The sequence below is a fragment of the Drosophila navojoa genome, chromosome 3, assembly GCF_054131105.1.
Source record: "Drosophila navojoa isolate 15081-1374.11 chromosome 3, UAZ_NAV_1.0, whole genome shotgun sequence".
Classification (NCBI taxonomy): domain Eukaryota; kingdom Metazoa; phylum Arthropoda; class Insecta; order Diptera; family Drosophilidae; genus Drosophila; species Drosophila navojoa.
This window is the reverse complement of record NC_142891.1, coordinates 2,672,721-2,691,532: the sequence shown is the minus strand read 5'-3', so window position 1 is coordinate 2,691,532 and position 18,812 is coordinate 2,672,721. Positions and strand designations below refer to the sequence as shown.

The 18,812-nt window shown below is 37.0% G+C and overlaps 2 protein-coding genes across 3 annotated transcripts; both read right to left on the bottom strand.

The window, feature by feature from the left end:
* Positions 1-2: 2 nt before the first annotated feature.
* yellow-b (L-dopachrome tautomerase yellow-b) lies at positions 3-6,284 on the bottom strand. The gene is made up of 3 exons (XM_030385700.2): positions 6,180-6,284; positions 3,655-3,930; positions 3-1,210 (listed from the first exon to the last, which is right to left on the bottom strand). The coding sequence occupies exons 2-3, from the start codon at positions 3,920-3,922 to the stop codon at positions 114-116; spliced, it is 1,365 nt and encodes a 454-aa protein (XP_030241560.1). The 5' UTR covers positions 3,923-3,930; positions 6,180-6,284; the 3' UTR covers positions 3-113.
* Positions 6,285-8,367: 2,083 nt separating this feature from the next.
* On the bottom strand, positions 8,368-18,555 carry BuGZ (Bub3 interacting GLEBS and Zinc finger domain protein). 2 transcript variants are annotated; one of them, XM_030385699.2, is made up of 7 exons: positions 18,337-18,555; positions 17,780-18,087; positions 17,342-17,627; positions 16,816-17,281; positions 15,625-16,005; positions 11,739-11,865; positions 8,368-11,673 (listed from the first exon to the last, which is right to left on the bottom strand). In XM_030385699.2, the coding sequence occupies exons 1-7, from the start codon at positions 18,375-18,377 to the stop codon at positions 11,546-11,548; spliced, it is 1,737 nt and encodes a 578-aa protein (XP_030241559.1). In that variant the 5' UTR covers positions 18,378-18,555; the 3' UTR covers positions 8,368-11,545. The 2 variants fall into 2 exon arrangements, with proteins under 2 accessions (XP_030241559.1, XP_089112993.1); XM_089256867.1 differs by lacking the exons at positions 8,368-11,673; positions 11,739-11,865 and adding an exon at positions 14,648-14,780 and having other exon boundaries at positions 18,337-18,550.
* Between the last annotated feature and the right edge of the window lie 257 nt (positions 18,556-18,812).

The window sequence follows — 18,812 nt, the reverse complement described above, 5'->3', positions numbered from 1 at the left end:
GGTCAAGTTTTGTCTAAATAAAACTCTTATATTTATGCACAAAAACTACAAACTAGGGGGCTACATTTAAATGGGATTATTTTCTGTGGTTTATATACAAAATTCTATCCACATTAGAGCAGTGAGAAGAGGGTTAACAGCAGGGCGCCTACACTCATTGTCAGAGCAGCTGCAGCGGATTTGGAGCCCTCATCCGTTGCTGTCTTTAGCTTGATATTCGTCCTCAGCACCTCGCCCAGCTTGCCAACGAGATCTGGGAGGGTCTTGGTTGCCTCGCAGGCTGTGTGCTCGAGGGCATCCTTCACATTCGCCATGTAAATACGGAAATTGATGCTGCCTGGATAGAGCTCATCGTAGATAAAGTTCTGCATCTGATTGACCAGCACCCAGAGACGTCGCTCATCGTCCACCTTGACATCACTGGGAAAGACGAAGCTGCTGTTGTTGCTATAGATGCGGTCCTGTACGTTGTAGCCCTTCGAGGTTTGCCAGCAGCCCAGGGAGTTCAGATTGGGCAGCGTGTAGAACAGAACACCGGTCTCTGCATCCAGGAACTGAGCTCCTGCCTGCGCGTCTACGCCACGATTGCCCAGGATCTTGAAGTCCCTGTAAATAGCACCAGAAGTGGCCAACGTTTTGTTCCTTAGCACAGAGGTCTTCACCGAGAACTCCATGGTGGAGCTAAGTGGGTGGAAATACAGAGTGGAGAAGCCATCACTCTCTGGCTTGGACAGAGCTAGTCCATAGAGTCCATCGTCCCACTGAAACTCGATGTCATTGATGCTGAAGTTGCCCGCCAACGGATCGGGATGGAAGAAATGATGCTGCACTCGCCACGATTCCTGGTCACGCCACGAATAAACCACCAGACCAGGACTGCCCAGGTCAGCAGCATACGCATAGGTATTATCGCAATCCGCATCCTCGATGGCCAAATTGGCGAAGAAGGAGTTCTGTTTCGTCTGGCTCATGGGCAGGATGTGACGACGCAGCAGATCATCGTTGTGCAGATCGTAGATCAACAGTTGCGCCGGTCCATACAGCTTCGTCTGCTCCAGCACGCCCGCGATGCGAGAGTCCAACACCCAAAGGCGGCCACAACGATCCGCCTTGACTCGGAAAGGTGAGACGAGCTCCGGATCCGCATCGCTCAAGCTATGCGACACCCAGCTGGGAAAAGGTCGCAGCGCTGGCATTTTAGTGGAGGTGTCTGAAAGGTCAGAAAGGGAAGGTGAATTAGGAAAGGTGAATAGTATATCAGTTATAAATTCGCTGGGAAGAAAAATTTCTTCGTTCATAGGGAGGAAAGAAAGTTATGCAGGGGGAAAGAAATGGTATATTAAGCGGCATGTGATATTCAAAGAATGAAAGGGTATAATATTTAGTCAGTAGATTTCAGGTGATCCGAGTAAGGAGAATAATAATATGCATGTATGTACATATATAATAATGTCAATTATTATAAATGGAAAAGGTATGCAACCACTCTCAAATTCATTGGCTCTTCAAATTGGTGTTTATAAGTCGTTACAGCCAAGTTGAATGCTCTACAAATCGGTTTGAGTTATTTTTCATTGATGCTAATTGCGATCCGTGTGGTTCAATGTCTGAGATGCTGATTCATAGGACAAGTTTGTCAGCTGCACAGGGTTTATACACAAGTTCTATATATGGAACGCATTTGTTGTACAACTTGTAATACCCTATATGCAAATAGCGGCCTATATAAAGCATATATGCACTTCAGGCCAAACGGAAACTTAAATTTAATCAAAGATAGACTAAATGAGGTATTCAGGAAATCAAAATTGAAGAGCGAAGCTCGACTCGAGAGCTCTCTAAGAGCTCTTTTGTTTTTTGTGAAGTCTAAAGAGAAGTCAACTTGGGCGATGTGTTTTAAGGCACCGATTTATATGGTATTTTGGTATTAGAAATTTTGCGTTTTTTTTCCATTAACTAAGAATTGCATGTTTTAGGCAATGAACAGAACATAGAATTTCCTGCTATATGTTTTCTTTTACCAAGCTAACCAACTAATGTTATTTACGGTAAACAAACTTAGCTTCCGGTCCACCATTTCTATAGAAACTCTAGAGTAGACAATACAGATGTTAAGGCGAAGACTATAAATTTTCAAATATAAAGACATATTTTGGAATAAAGGTAAATGTATATGTAAACAGTAGTAGAAGTAGGTAGGTATATATAGAGAGATAAACTATAATTAGGTACATATAGATGTATATGCCTGTATAGCTGAGTAGAGATTTTCTAAGACTTTCCATATTTGAGCTTCATTTTCCACAGTTGTCTAATATATAATTAGCCATATACTGATCGAGAGTATATATGCTTTATCTGCTCTAAGATACCGACTGCTACGCATTATAAATTTTCGTAAATTCAAATAAATATTTTCTCACACTCGGAATCGAGGTATGTGAATTTACCTTTTCAATTCGATCTGATCTATAGAATATAAATATATATACATATATTCATAGATATAGATATCGATATAGATATAGATATATACACATACTCTTCATATTTACGTTGCTCCAAGAGAATAAATGTTTCCTACCAATGTATGTATCAAAAATAAATATATATGTATGTATATTTCATATATACAGCTACGATCCATGTAGTCTTCCATATTCTTTTGCATTTGTTTATTTACTCAATTTATTATGCTGTTGTTGTTTATTTGTTTTTGTTTTTTTTTTTTGTTTTTGCTTTTCTTGTTGTTGTATCGCTTCTGCTGTTGTTTGTTGTGGGCTTACAGCATTTTAATTACGTAAGCGGTGCGAATATCCCAGAACTCTCAACAGGCAATTAATGGCAACAAATGCGAAAGCTAGACAGCTAAATTGTCTAGAACGAGTATTGCATAGATGCGATAGCGTGACACGAACACAATTTGTATATGAAAATGGTATAATGAAGTGAACTAGGCCAAGTTCATGGCTAAAAACTCTTTAGCTTGAGTTCATTTAAAAGGATTTTTTTATGAAAAAAAGTCAGAGCAGACCATCTATAAGGGAGGTACGCAGTGATTGAGCAGTAAAACTGAAATTTGAGGTCAGTGTGACTTTAAAAGATATAGAATTTTCTGATTTGCTATAGGCTCAATGAACTAGAGCGATAAATTAATATAACTAATCATTGGTTTATTGCTCTACCGCTACTCTACTCTACTCCAAATTGTATACCTCTAGCTATAGAGAGGGCTTGAGATTGGCCTAGAGACAATTGAACTACGAATATATACATATTCATATTCAATTCACGATCATCATCATCTGTCTAACTATTAATATCTGTTATTATAGGTTTATTCTAACTTTGGAATAAAAGGCTTACAAGCTGAACTTACAATTTTTACTTCCAAATCGAATCTCTAGCTCTCATAGCAAGCGGCCACAACATCTAAAACATTATTTAGATAGTTTTAATATCACCATCTCCCATCTCTAGCAAAGCAACTATGCAAATTTAACCAACTAGTCGAACAGCTCCCACGCGTAAGACAATGTTATAGCTGGGATCTCAGTGCAGAACAATTCTCTCGCATAAACAAAACCGCAATTGGATGTAAGTAGATGTCGGTCTAGTGGAGGGTAGCGAAGTCTTTCCTCTGGCTGTACTTACCATTAAGATCAAGGTAGGCCAATGAGGCGGGCACACCGTTTCGCCATCTGGGCAGCGTTACGAACAATCGCTGGCGATAGACCTCCAATCCGAAGGGGATTACATTAGCCGGATTGAAGGCCCCGCGCTCTATAGCCGACCACCTCTGATCGGGTGAATCGTATTGGAAGTCCATTTCCCGCCACTCGTAGGCCACACGTAGATTATCTTTAGCCACAGCCACGCCCGTGCACAAGAGTACGCCCACAGCAATGCAGGCGGTGTTCATATTGAAAGCTGCAAAAAATATTACAGAAATGCTTTAATTCAAATCAATGTAAAGACTTCCGACCTTCGCATAGCCATCAATAAAGCAAACGAGCTCGAAATGAATTGCTCTTGACAAAGACTCGAATTAAGTGGAGCCCCACAGAGAACTAAAAAGGCTGAAATTGAACTGGATGTCGAGCTCGAATTCGAACTCGAATTCGTTGCTGAAGCCGCGCCTCCACTATGCGAAAAAGTTAATTTGAAAGTTGTCTTTCTGGCTTGGCCAACAATTTTTAAAGACTCTTAGATACAAGTTGAGTTTGGCATATTCGAACATGTTCGATAGGTTGTCTCTTGACATACCCTGTAATGTAGACATAAGCGTGTAAGTGAAGCAATTGAGAGATGTAATTATAGTATAAATGCAAACTTAAATTTAATATTAAATATTTTGAGTAAATTAGAAACAAATTAATATGAAGAAAAATTAAAATAATTTTGTTTACTACTTTCAATTATTTATTTTACTTTTACTTTTTACACTAATTACTTTTTATTCTAATTAAATTATTTTAATTAAATTTTTCTTATTATAATATATATACATATTTAATAATAAATATTGTTTATAAACAAAATTGTTTTATTTTTTTAATATTTAAATATGTAGTTTATATGTCTATTCGTTCAGGTCATTAACTTTTCCAACACCCCTCGCATTTGTATGCATGTAACTAGTTTATGAATCATTATCAAATCAACTGCTGCTTAGCAAGCGAGTAAAATCAAGCTGTGTTAATTGCCCGGTCTTTGGCTGGAACCCCATATATATTACCGATTATCCAAGATTTTAATTGAAATCTTATTTATACATAAATAAGAAAAATAACACTTATATCAATATATATAGCAATATAGCATTAAAGTTCACTCAATATATGGTATTTATGATCAGCTGAAACATTTTTATATCAGCCACGTACAAGGTAAAAATAGATCTGTATATTTTTAGTATATTCGACATCATCTGATTTAACAGCTTTTTATAATGTCATATCTTAGAATATCCAATTCCCAGATGGAGACGAGCTGCTTTCTAAATAATTACTTCAACTGTTGAGTTTCAAGTTCAAATCTTTTAGAGAACTAAACCAGCCAGAGCTGAACTCAACAATTATTTACTGAGCTCTTGTTGCCCCATAAAAATTAAGTAAAAACTGAACAAACTCGTATATGGGAAATAAATTAGGTAGATCAGATCTCAAGTGCCAAAGTACTTGTAATTTGAACACACTCTATGCTTAGTTGTAGCCTTTTTGGTCCTCCCTGTAGCATTTAGAGCCAAGATATGACATTTTAATTATAATTTATATATTTTATATATTTTTCTCAAGAAAGAAATATTGAGGTTGCTCCATTTAAAGACAGTTTTAAAGGCTTAAATGATCGTTCTACATAGATCGCACAGGTAAAACTAATGTATTAAAGCTCTTTCTGTACGCTGAAATGATATATAGCTTAGATAACTTAAATTCGTGTCATAATTTGGGTCAATCGAGCCTCAGGGCCAGCAGAGACGTAAACAAATACAAAAATCACTCAATATGATGATGAGCGCCGCGTTGTCTGTCTGTCCAGCGCTCGAGTCATGGTCACTATATGGCTATATGACTGTACTTGTGGGCAATGAAATATTTATTTCGGTTTCTCATGAGCTGCGCGTTCTGTTGAGCTGTCTTGGGTTTTTTTTTCTATAATTTATTACAAGAATTTGTTCATTGTTTTTTTTTTTTTTGCGAGCTTTGTTTTATGGCCTGTTCGCTTTTTGGGACTTTTGGCTACGGAACACTTGAGATACTCGTTTAGAGGCTTAGAAAATTTCAAGTTTTTGAGCAAATTTCTGCACTCAAGCAAAGTCTTTTAAAGACATAAGTAAAATTTCTTAATTTATAGAAATAATTAAAGTTTTAGCTGCATTTTTGGCTTGGTTTAGTTGGCAATTAATTATTTAGTTCATTATCTAATTTTTGCAGTTAGTTCATGCACCAGCGATAATTGAAAGTAAAGGCTTAAGCAGGGGGGCGTGGCAAAGTTATGCAAGCCCCTTTTGTCGCACATTCGCCAGCCAAGTTTGTGTCTTAAGTCTTTTGTTTAGTTGGCTATTTTTTTATTTTTTTGTTGCCGATGCCGAAAGTAAGCCAAGTGTTATTTAACTAGTTTAGCTGTTTGAACTAATGCAGTAATTTATGCACGCACACACACACACACACACACACCTTTAAATTTACCGCGCACAACCAGAAACACAACCGACAGCCACGAAGCTCGCAACGAAACTGAAAGCCAAACGAGACCAACATCCACGATTGAAGCCGACTAATGCTGAAGCTGTGATTGAAGCTGCCTGAGCGCGTCGTCTTTGGAATTCCAGTGAACTTGAATTAGTCAGACGGACCATCAATGCAGACCTAGGCCTTCCCTCACTCAATACCTCAGGCAAATTAACAGCTCAAACAATTTCTATTAGCCAGCCCACATGGCTCAGCTGATTACGGTTGATTTTTGGCAGACAAGCCCCTGAAATAAATCCCACACATAGGCCTATATAAATGACTGATATATCTCTATCACATAATAATGATCAACGCAACTTTCCATTCCATCGGGAATTGCCCGTGAGTCAAGACGGTTTTTGGGTTTTTCTTAAAACTGGTTCTTTGACTTGTCATACTGAGAGTTATTGCGGTTAGCTGAGCTAGTCTAGGAACAAATATGCTCGATTGCATGGGAAATGAATTGATGATTATTAGTCGGCTATAATTATCATTATAGTCGGCGTACTTACCATTAATATCAAACTCTTTTTATCGATTTTTATAATAATTTAGAAGTCTCTAAATTGATGAACTGAAGTTTACTTTTTTATATAAAAAGTCTAGATCTACAAAAATCGCCCCAATCAAATAAATGCATAAAAAAACACACATTTAAATATTAATATATATTATAGTATATTTTATTTATTAAAATTCAATAAATTAATTTAAATTTAAAAAGAAGAGAACAATCAAAACATTAAACTAGAAATATATCAGTATGCAATATATATAATTTTTTGTTTTCTTGTTTTTTTTTTTTTTTTTTTCTTTTTGTTTAAAAGTGTTTTAAACTATTGCTTATATAACTTTGTTTGTTTGTTGTTATGCTTAGAGTATGTTGTGTATGTTCATTTTAATTTACTTTTCCTTTTGTTTTTTTTTTTTTTGGTAGAAACATTTCTTGTACAAACACTAAAATTGTTTTTTGTTATTTATTTTTTTTTTTCTTTACTCATTTACAACATTAAAAACTTTTAACATACGCATTTTTGTATAGTTTTGATTTTATGCATTTGCACTAAGTATTAATTTGCATTAGCTAAGTATTTTGTGTAATTAATTGTTTATCGATTGTAATTGGCAAAATAGAAAGAATAAGAGCCAAAAACAATACAAACATATTTTTTAGACTTTAGTTAAATGCAATGCAAAAGAAAAATAAAATTAAAGGCTCAAAGCTTGTGAAACATATTATTTAAGAATTATTATATAGATGATATATATATAGATTTTTTTATAGGATACCTTGAGATTGGCGAACAAAAATCATCTTTGGCAAAGGTTTTAACTAGACTTTTTGATTGTTGAACGCCGCACCGTTTGACTATTAAAGCATTTATGTATATATATATTTTTTTTTATTATTGACCGATATTTATCGAAATTTGCTATCGACTAAAACTTAATTTGAGAAGGAGAGAGGGCATCCAACAAAAAAAATAACATTATTCAATAATCACAATTAACACTAAGAAAACGAAACACAAAACTGTTTTGTTTTGTGCCCTCGCATGAAAGTGGGCGTGGTAGTCATCGTGAACGCCTCCCGTTATGCGTGCTTCTATGATAGAGTGAGTTGATGTACGTGTATTTGTGTGTGGGGTGTGTGTTTATATAGTTATTCAATAGTATTAGAACCTAGAGCAAGACAAGGACCGAAAAGTCCAACAGTTGACTTTTAGGCAACTGTGATGTGCCGATGATAACTGGGCTGGGGGCAGAGTCAACAAAGAGGGCGGGACAGCACATCACCTGCGTCATGGGGATCTATGGGTGTGTGTGTGTGTAAGGATTAAGGGACATGCTACAAAAAACACACACACTCGAGATATCCTACGATATCCTTAAGTTTCGGACGCAGGGAACTTTTCGCTCAGCAAAATTGATGTGACACGTTTTCGACTGAGCTGCGCAGACAGATGTTAAACAAAATATTTAGTAGGGTATATAGAGTAGACGGTGTGTAAATCTGCGCCTTATTTCAGCTACTCGCGTGTCGCCCAGCGCTAAGGACAGACAATTTTGGTGGCTTCACATATATATTCATATAGTATATATAAAAAACACCTATGAGAAAACGAGTTCGATTTTGTTTTGTACTTTAAACAACGCGTGCAGCTTACACTTACAGTTATTGTATATGATACAGAGTTATATATGTATAGTTATAGATCAAAGAGATATAAAGTAAATGAAGAGTGAACAACGGCTAGCCGAAGTTTCAAATAGAATTGCAGATGTTCAAGCAGAGATTAAGTTAATTCGCTCTACACTAATTATATATACATATGTATAGCCTATCTGTAAACCTTTACAATGGATTGTCTCTATGGCAGCTTAAATTATGCAAGCTTAGTTATTTCTTATTCTCGAATTTAGGAAAATACTTCATCGTAAGAAATTTTACAGTTTCATTAATATAACGAATTTGTTTCCAAGAAAATCTCATATAAGTCGGAACACGATATATCTGAAAATCTATACTAAGCTCCCCTCACAAACTGCAAGACTATCAGTTCAGCTGACCGTCACCAATAGCTCAAAATGGGAGAGGAATACTTGGGCGCTTAATGAAAAATCAACAAACTACATTTACTAATAAAAAAGACAACGATGAAAAAGAAAAACAAATATAACAATTATAAAACGCGCTCAGGAAAGATATTTACAGTTGAGATATACGATAGTTCTTGTCAAATATTTAACTAGCAGTTAAGTAGTATGTGCGTGTGAGTGTGTGTGTGTGTGTGTTTGTGTGTATTTAGAGAGCCACCAAATTGTTTTATGCCTGTCTGTCCCGCATTGAGGTACACTCGTCTGAAGCACGCCGTTCTAACATCGCATTAATGCCAACGGCCCCACCTAGCGATAACAGAGATACAGTTTTGGGCGGTGGGCGTGGCATTGCAAAAAGGCAATGCGGCGAATATGCCAGACCCGAGAGTCCAACATCAATTTTGCGCTAAACCCAACCAGAGACTACGCGGCACAAATTGCCATCAGAACTCTGGAGGATTTTTCACTTGTCTTACGTTTTATGCTACATATATAGTATATATAAGTAGTTACCGTTACACATAACATAGATTTGTTTGCCTGTATGTGAATAGATATATGATTTACAAATACAAGTTAGTGTACATACGGGCTATTTGTTAGGGGGTAGGTTGAGGGGTTTGTGGTAAAAAATTTGACTAGCCTACACTGGGCGAGTATTCCGATTGAGACCGTTTCTGAAAATCATGCCAGAACTCTATTATTATAGATATACCCTGCAATTGCAAGCTACAAATACAAAAAGAAAAGAGTTTGAGTGACCAACTTAGGAGGTATAAAACATTTGATTTAGTAATAGTTGTACATGGACCATGTTGGGGTCCATTGATAAAGCCTCAGCTTGTTGATTGTTGTTAAAAACTTGTTTTTAGTTTGCTAGGAAGCTAGAGTTTTTGAAGTCCGTGAACCAATGGAAGAGCGCTACGTTAACAAAGGAACTAACTATGGATTGCTAGATATATATTGAAACGAACTATAAATGAATGTACTTACTAACAATGTGCGGAAACGCTTTGGGGAGAATTACTTTATAACTACAGTTTTGATAGAGGATTGTTTGCATATTAGTACGATACCATAACCAAGAAATATTGTTACATATAAATGATGTAATTGAGAAAGAAAAAATGAATGTAGATACCTGAATTGTGGGATCGCATTGTTGCCGACCGAAATTGAAGCGGAAATCGAAAATCAAAAATTCATTTTGTACATAACTTACGAGTGCACTTCTTTGTCAGCTGTAAGTAACGAGTAACGAGTAACGGGTAACGGGTAACGAATAAAGAGTGGATGAAAGACGACTGATATCATTATTGCTTTTTTTTTTTTTTTTGCTTTTTTTTTTTGTGTTGAAAGGCGGGGGAAAATGGGGGATAAGAAGTATATAAATGCAGTTAACAGAGGCTACACATATTCATATTGTATAACAGTATGTATAACAGTTTGTGGAGCATTGCACACTTGGACAATTAACTAAAAAGCTACGCACAGATAATACAAATTCGCACAATATTACGATATATGCATATATGTGTATGTGTATGTATTTTAAATAAATCGCCCGATTCTTACCCGGGGGAGAGGGGAGCGTACTGTATCGTTTCTATCTGAGAATAAACATGGCAAAAACGAGAGAGAGAGAGAGAGATAGTTTGTGTGAGTGAGTGAGCTTAACAATGGGGCGTATTTTATCTTGTTTTTTGCCACAAAACAATTGTAATGAAAGAAAATATAAATAAATATTTATAAAATTATGAAAAAAGAATGTCAACAAAAACTATTATTTAAAATATTATATTAGTATGTTAAGTATTATGAAATTTGCTCGTATTGTACAAATACACTAACAATTATAAAGCTAGGGAGAGTGTTATACCATATATGTATTTGTATGTAGAGAGATAGAGTGTGAACTAGACGCTACAGAAACAATATAGCAAAGAGAACCGCGTGCCAGCACAAAGAGCAACAGAGAGAGAGAGAGATTAAGAACGCCAGATGAGAAGCGAGCTGCGATTCATTTAGCACACATATACAGAGTAGTGTTAGTAAATTTAATATGCTGTCGTATACATATATATGTATGTGTGTGTGTGTCTGTGTGTTTTGCAAGTACACTCGAATTTAGTTGGAGAAAAGTTAAACGTGAAATTTGGAAATCGAACGGAAAGCAAAGTTAGATGCATCAACTAGAAAATACTCTGAATATATATATATGTATAGATATTATAAAGCTACGCATATTGCTGTTAGTATGTGTGCGGCCAGTGTATGCATGTGTGACACATATGTATGTGTATGTGTGTGGGTGTGTGTGTGTGTGTACGTATGTATCGAGTGTCTCAAAACTGTTATACATTTAAGAAAAATAGCTTTGTGGAATTGCGTAGCTTTAGTATGAAAACTTGCTTGCAGTTGTTGTGATTGCATTTTGCACTAGTTGTTGCTGTTGTTGTTGTTGTTGTTGTCGCAGTCTTTTGTCGTTGCTGTTGCTGTAGCTGTAGCTGTTGTTGTTAGTAGGCTGATTGGCCACATCCCATTTTTTACTCGTGAAACAACAAGGGTAACGGCAAACCCACCAACTGGGATGACTGCGCCTGCGCGGGATGCAGCGCCGGCAATGCCGCTGCTCGTGGAAACGCTCGCACACTGTGCGGATGCGTCTGTGTTGGCGCCTGCAAGAGTCCGGGCGCAGCGGGCAGGCATCATCTGAAGCGTGGCTGCATCATCTGCAGCATATTCGGATGGCCAGGCAGCATCACGCTCATGCCCGGCATCGGCATGGCACCCGCGGGCAATCCAGGCAAACCAATAGCCTGCATGGGCAGCAGACCTGCAAAAGTTGATGCCACATTAGCTACGGATCTATATGAAAAATAATGATGAAGTTGTACTCACCTGGCATGCCAGGCATCGGACCAGGACGCAGCATATTGCCACCTATCAGTTGGCCATGGGGTCCGATGGCCACTGTGCCAGGGCGCAGCATGGGCTGCATCAGCTGCAGGCCGCCGGGCAGAGGCATCTATGCGAATTGAGTCGACCAGATGGAAAAGATATATAGAAGAGCATGGAAGAGAGGTAGAATTGAAACAGTTTTCATTGCATTCCAATGCAGGCGGATGTCGCTTGTCTCTGTGTCTGTGTGTGTGTGTGTGTGTATTGGTTTGTGTGTGTATATATATCGAAGCCATTGTACACAAAATTAGCTAAATTGTTATTAATTATGTTTTCATTGTTTTGGTTTTCTTGTTGGTAGTAAGAATATATTAAGTTGTTTTTTTTTTTTTGTACTTATTATTTAAATGAATAAAATAGTTGTATGTACTGTTGTTTGTGTGTGTGTGTGTGTGTTTGTTGTCGAAACTTTTACATCGCATTACAATGTTACAATGAAATATATATAAATATTGATATCTTTATATATATATATATAGATAGAGAGAGAGAGAGTCAAATAAAGAGAGACCAAGTTTCCTCTTTTCAATCTTTTTTTTTTTTTTAATTAAAAAAAAAATGATTAAAAATTAAGATAATTGTTTATGATAGAAAATTAAATTGTTTAAAAAAGAAACGTACTTACAATTCGTAAACTGAACTGACGACGGATGAGTAGGTGGTATATGTAGGGGGGGCAGGCCGATCTTAACGATCTCAACCTTTAAGAACACTTTTATAACAATTCTTAAAAAACTATGCGCGTGACGATTTTTGTTAATATATAGGTAAAAAGCAACTTAAACAAAGTAAAATAATATTCTTATATATGTTTTATCTTGAATTACAAAAAAAAATAGTAAATTTTTACTAACCAGGCAGACAACGCAAGTCGAGTTCAAGTTCCAATACTTTAGTGATTTTTGTTCTTTTTTTGTTTCATTATAATTAAGTATAGTTTGTTCATGGTTTTATACTTAGCTATGATATGATGGGCGTGGTCGCCATATGAGGCGTGACATATGTTCATAAAACTAGGTGATACTGTTAGTAGTGCTTATATAGAGAGCAGAGCTGAAAAACTAACGATAGGTCATACAAATTTCATAGCAGGAAATGCCCCTAATTAAAAAATAATTAAATAAAATAGAGTTGAGGAATATATATACATAAAATACAAAATGTAATAAAAAAAATATATATAGGATTGTAAACAAAAAATTTAATTACTGGTACTCTATTTATGCAAAAAGAAATTCAGAATAATAAAAATGTTTAATAATATTTTTAAGTTTTTTTTCCGAAAGAATATAAAATAAATAGATTAACAATTGAAGATTAGAAAATTTCTACTGTTTTTCAGCTCTATTACAGGACAATTAGAAGAGGCGAGCAAACAAGGGCTGGTCTTAAGAAAACGCGCCACCAAACCAAGTGGAACATTACAATTAATTATAACAATTGAAAATAAAGCGCAGATGGTACCAGCTCGAGGTGTTTTGTGTTTGTGTATGTGTTTAATATAGTTCGACTATCCAAGTCTTTTGGATAATACAACCAAATGTGTTAGGTTTTGGATGATACACATAGAGAATATGCATGGTATGTATAGCAATATAGCAAAATAGAGAGATTGACAGACATTTTTGGATGCACGAGCAGCAGAGTGAAATCTGTTGCATTTTCGGGGATGTTAACAGTAAATGATGGATGAGCATATCGATAGGAATACGATAGTACAATTTACAGATAAAAAGACATTTAGATAAGATAGATTTGCTATGGATATATATGTATGTGTGAGTGTATGTGTGACTGTGTTGTGTATACGAGATATATCAATAGTCATATACATTTAAATATATAATATATTCAATGCTGTGTATTTATTTTATTTATTTATTTTTTTCGTGTGGATATGAATTAATCAATCAACCAACCAATCAATCAATCAATCAATCAATTAACCAACCAACGCAGCAACCATTACGACAAGTTCAAAGTAATTTTAATAGAATTAATTATACAAAATGTACTTACATGGCTTGCATAGTTCATAACTCTCAACATTACGTTACGTAACGTAACGTTGAAGTTTACGTTAACGTATACGTACGTGCCATTTACACTATATATACAGATAAATATTTATGTATACATATATATAGTTCAAAGCTCTGAAAGTCGCGTTACGTTAACACGTGTCGTCTACGTTAGCGCTTACGTGACGGTAACATAAGCTTGCAAGGCAGTACGTGAAATAATGCTAACGTTATCGCTTACGTAACGGTAAGATAAGCTTGTAATGCAGTAAGAGACAACGAGACGTTCGCGTTAACGCTCACGTAACGTTTTATAAGCTTGCAAGGCAGTACTAGACGTGACAACGTTGACGTTACGTTTACATTACGTATTGTTTCAACTCTCCATTATCACACCTGCGTATATATAAATACAAAACGCATATAGAAAGTTTACGTAACGTAATGTAACGCTAACGTCACGTAACGCAAACGCAACGTAACGTAACGTAATATGTGCTTGCAAGGCAATATGTACTATGGAACTTTGCATTTGCATTACCATTATCACTATATATAAATATATCATGGTCGATGGGAAACAGTTGGGGTTTTTTTATTAGATGGATAGGTGGGTGTTAATGTATGTAAGAATGCATATGTTGTTGTTGTTGGAGGTGGAAAAGATGGATAGTAATTTGTTTTGAGGAACTTGCTTAGACTACTACGAGTAATACTTGCATAGTAAGTACGGTAATGTACGAGTACGATTACGAGTATTGTATACATATCATATTATAATGGAAATTTTGGCATTTACTTATCTTTCGTAATTCGCATTTGGGCTAATTTTTTATTTTTGTTGGTAGTTTTTTTTTTTTTAATATGAAAAGTGAAGTGTACAAAAATACATACTGTAGTATAGAACTGTTTGTCGGCCCTGCAATTGGCATTATGTTTATCAACACTCAACTGTACTGCACTGCAATAATTGTAATGTTAACTTTTAATTTTGTTACTGCAACATTAGAATCTTTTGATAAAAAATTTATATATAGATGGTCGCTGTGCTAGAGTTGAACTTGGACTAAGTTTATGAAGTGTGTGGGGTGTAGGTAAGAGAGCTAACTAACTGTTATTTATATTTAAACATATCGTTTGGGTTGATGTTAGGAACGGTTTTTACAGCCCTCAACTAGCCTAAAAATTGTTTGTATACGCCGGGAAACTGATCTATAATTATTAAAGTTATCATATTAGTATTAGAGTTTGTTTTTCAAAGGTTTTAAAATTATTTGGCTAAACCAAAAATTTTGATATGATATTATATATAACATATAATACTCTGATACGACTTAGACATATGTATATGATAATGATATGCACATTTGATTCTCTGTGAATTTATATACTACATTTATTATTTTATACATTTTATAACAAAAATTTCTCAGCTATAGATCAGTTTCCCCTTGTAGACAATCCTCAGATTATAATGACTTCTAACTAGAGCCTGCGCTTCAAGTTGAATGAATTGCAAATGAGCTTTGATGATGATGAGCTCTACACTGGGAATTATTTGATATAGAGGAATATAGCTATGCTAGCCTGACTGAAGAATGTATATATATATATATTCCCATACATTCTGAATGCTTGGGTTTAGTAGCTAAGGAGAACGAGTTAACCAAATATATATATATAGTAGAGTAGTTGTTCAGATACAGCATATATATATATATTCATGGATTTTAGTCAGATTGAAATAGATGTCGTTGTTGGCAGCGAACGCTGTGTGCAGCACTTGCATCAAGTTTAACACTTACCATGCCCAGGCCAGCGGCAGCGGCCGCAGCCGCCGCTGCAGCTGCACCAGGATTGGCCGGTTGCCGTACCGCCTGCAGACGTTGCAGCATTACAGCACGATTAAGTTCCTCCAATTGTTTCACCTGCTGCTGCTGCTGCTGTTGTTGTTGTTGCTGCTGCTGCTGCTGCTGCTGCTGCTGCTGTGCCTGATGCTGCTGTTGGGCCTGTTGTTGCTGCTGCTGTGCCTGCTGTTGCTGTTGTGCGGCAACGGCATGCGCCACCTGTGCCGCCTGCACCTGAGCCTGCATATGCTGCTGCGCAGCCTGCACCTGTGCAGCTTGTACCTGCGCCACCTGGGCAGCCTGTGCATGCGCCTGCGCCACGGCCACCAGCGCAGCGGTCTGTAAATAAATTTGATAAGGGACGTTGTTTTTGTCTTTGTTCGTTTTTAAAAACCAAGCGAAAAATAATCAACAAACAACAAGAAATGCGCACAGTTCGGTTGTAAATATCTTTGCAAATTCGAAATGCGCGCTCGCCGCTGCTTTGCTTTGCCTTTCTTTGAGTATTTATTTCGATTCTCTTTTCATATTTTCGCTATTGAACTTTGTGTGTGAAGAATGTAAAATTGAAAGCCGCCGTTCAGTTTTTGTTGCCATTAATTTGTATGTTTAATTAAAAAATTGTACAGACATATATCATACTATATGCTAAAATGTTAATCTGAATTGTTTTTCGTACTTTAATATTTTTCTTTTGCTTTGTAATATATATTCTTTTTGTTTCAACTCTTTCCATGCTCCGTTTGTCGGCCGTTTGCTGTGGTCGTGCACGCATTCTTCGAAATTGCAAATATAATTATTGAACCAAAAGTTATTACACAAACAAATTGACAAAAATTGAAACTATATATTGCCCAACGTGTAATTGCATGGACATCAAAATGGAATTGTTTAAAAATGCGCAACGCGTTTCACACGACACAGTCTCAGTAAAACTTAGCAGATCTCTATCTGAACTATATATAATAATGTATATATATATATAATAATGTTGCAACTGTTTCTGTATGCAGGTGGCGTACGTGTGTGCATGTCTGTGTGTTTGTCTTTTGTACAAGTCCCATGTCAGTGTCTGTGCGTCGGCGTGTTGGTCTTCGTCTACTCTCATTTATATTGACTATGGTTTCTATAACTATGATAAGAACTCACTTCCTGTGCCTTGGAGATGGCCGTGCTCACAGCGATTGCGTTTGCAGCGGCCGCGCTGCCCGTTGGCGAGATGCCGGACAGTGAGGGCGGCGGCGGTGTTGAAGGCATTGATGAGGCAGCGCTGCCAACGCTTCCATTTCCACCTCCGCTGCCACCGCCACCGTTATTGAGGCTGGGACTGTGATTTTTCGGCGCTGCAGCGATTGCTGCTAAGGCGGCAGCCACACGCGCCTGATACTTGGGTTGACGGGCGCGCAACTCTTCTAGACTGGCATCCTCCGTTGGATGCATTATCTTTGTGCTAACTGCGGCCACAACGTGGCTGCCGCCGCCAACTGCATTAGCCGCATTTGGTGGTCGTCCCTGATTGTGTGGATCCGGTGCAAGTGAGGGTGCAGCGTTTGACGCCGCACCGCCACCTAAACCAGCATTATTGGTAGTAGGTGGAGCACTTATGGTGGCATTACTGTAAGCAATCAATTTCATTTAGATATCTACTAATAATTCCAGTTAGTATTCAGCTAACCTATAGGCTGGAAACGTGGGTTTCTGCTGAGCCATGGCAGCGGCGTGCTGCTGCTGCTGTTGCTGCTGCTGATGATGATGAACGGCTGCTGCAGCAGCTGCCGCCGAGGTTGTTGCCATCGCCGCCGGAAATATGGGACGCGGCGGCATCATGTGTGGCATCATTGGCATCGGATATGGAGGCAATGGTGGCATATGCTGCATCATGCCCATCCCGTACTGGCCTAACATATGCGGTGGCATCATATTGGGTGGCATCATCATAGGCGGCGGCACAGACATGGGATCTACAAGAAAACCGAAATAAATATAAGTTGAATAGAAATTACATGACCTATTGAAATCGTGGGCTTCGGCTACAACAGTGCCGAGGAACAAAGTTCACTATGTGGCTTCTCACTCCGATTTCCAATTGTAGTTTTAAATTTACTTTGCTTACATTCAACTTTTTTCTTGGCAGCCGGCTCATCATCATCGGAATCGGATTTACCGCCGTTTTTCTGCCGCTCATGATCACGTAAATCCTCTGCAGGGATACCATCCATGCCAAAGATTTCAATTTCGATGTTGGAGCGGTTTGGCAACGAGTTGGGCACCTTATCCACAGTTTCCTTGTGCACCTGCATGCAATGTATGGATAGGCCCGGCCCCGTGTACAGCTTCTTGTGGCATATATGACACTTGAAGTGTTTCGCCTTTTGATGCTGCACCAGAATTTTCTCATCATCAAATTCGCGATTACAATACCTAAATTAGTTAGTTATATGGGTTAAGGAAAAAACTAAATTTTCAAGAATTTGTATTTGCCCTGCCGACTCCCGCAAAACAACAACAGCACTCGCCATTATATAAATGCATAAGTGTGGGTATGTATGAGTATGTATGTATGTGTGTGTACGTGAGTAGATACAAATTTTTTAGCGAGGCTCCCAATGCACACGTAAAGGCAAGTCGAGAACTGCAGAATTTTTCATTTGGTTTGTTTGAAAAGGATACCAGCACCAGGGTTTGGAGGCCTTCTTCTTCTTACGACCCATTATTTCAACTTTGTTTTAGACACTTGAATATAACAAGACGTTTAGTTTAATACTAATAAATTACGAAGTTTTTGTACAAAAGAAACACTATTTTCAAGCGTCGTGTCGGTATCGGTATCGTAAGAAAACAAAATGGAGTGTGTCGTAGTGATGGAAAACTAACAATGTCATCATTGTTATTATTCTTCATCGATAGTTGATAATCATAATCGATTTTTAGTATTAAATATTGAATATTCATATTACAGCGTTAGTAAATAATTTAAGTGTTCTGCAACTATTTTTTCCGCTTTTGAAAATATTATCCAAATAATAATAAAAATACCCTATCAAGTAAATAATCTTCTGTTTAAAATAAAAATATTAAGTTTAATGGTTGGCAAGATCCTTGCAATAAATATTATGTTTTCTCAAGCACATAGGTAGTAATATATA

What these genes read in the sequence shown, in the direction of transcription:
- BuGZ (XM_030385699.2), bottom strand. Translation starts at nt 18,377, where the DNA reads ATGGGTCGTAAGAAGAAGAAGGCCTCCAAACCCTGGTGCTG. An exon ending in TGCCAAGAAAAAAGTTGAAT is followed by an intron (nt 17,628 to 17,779) that starts GTAAGCAAAGTA and finishes GTTTTCTTGTAG; the next exon opens with ATCCCATGTCTGTGCCGCCG. An exon ending in CCCACGTTTCCAGCCTATAG is followed by an intron (nt 17,282 to 17,341) that starts GTTAGCTGAATA and finishes GATTGCTTACAG; the next exon opens with TAATGCCACCATAAGTGCTC.
- yellow-b (XM_030385700.2), bottom strand. Translation starts at nt 3,922, where the DNA reads ATGAACACCGCCTGCATTGCTGTGGGCGTACTCTTGTGCACGGGCGTG. An exon ending in GGCCTACCTTGATCTTAATG is followed by an intron (nt 1,211 to 3,654) that starts GTAAGTACAGCC and finishes CTGACCTTTCAG; the next exon opens with ACACCTCCACTAAAATGCCA.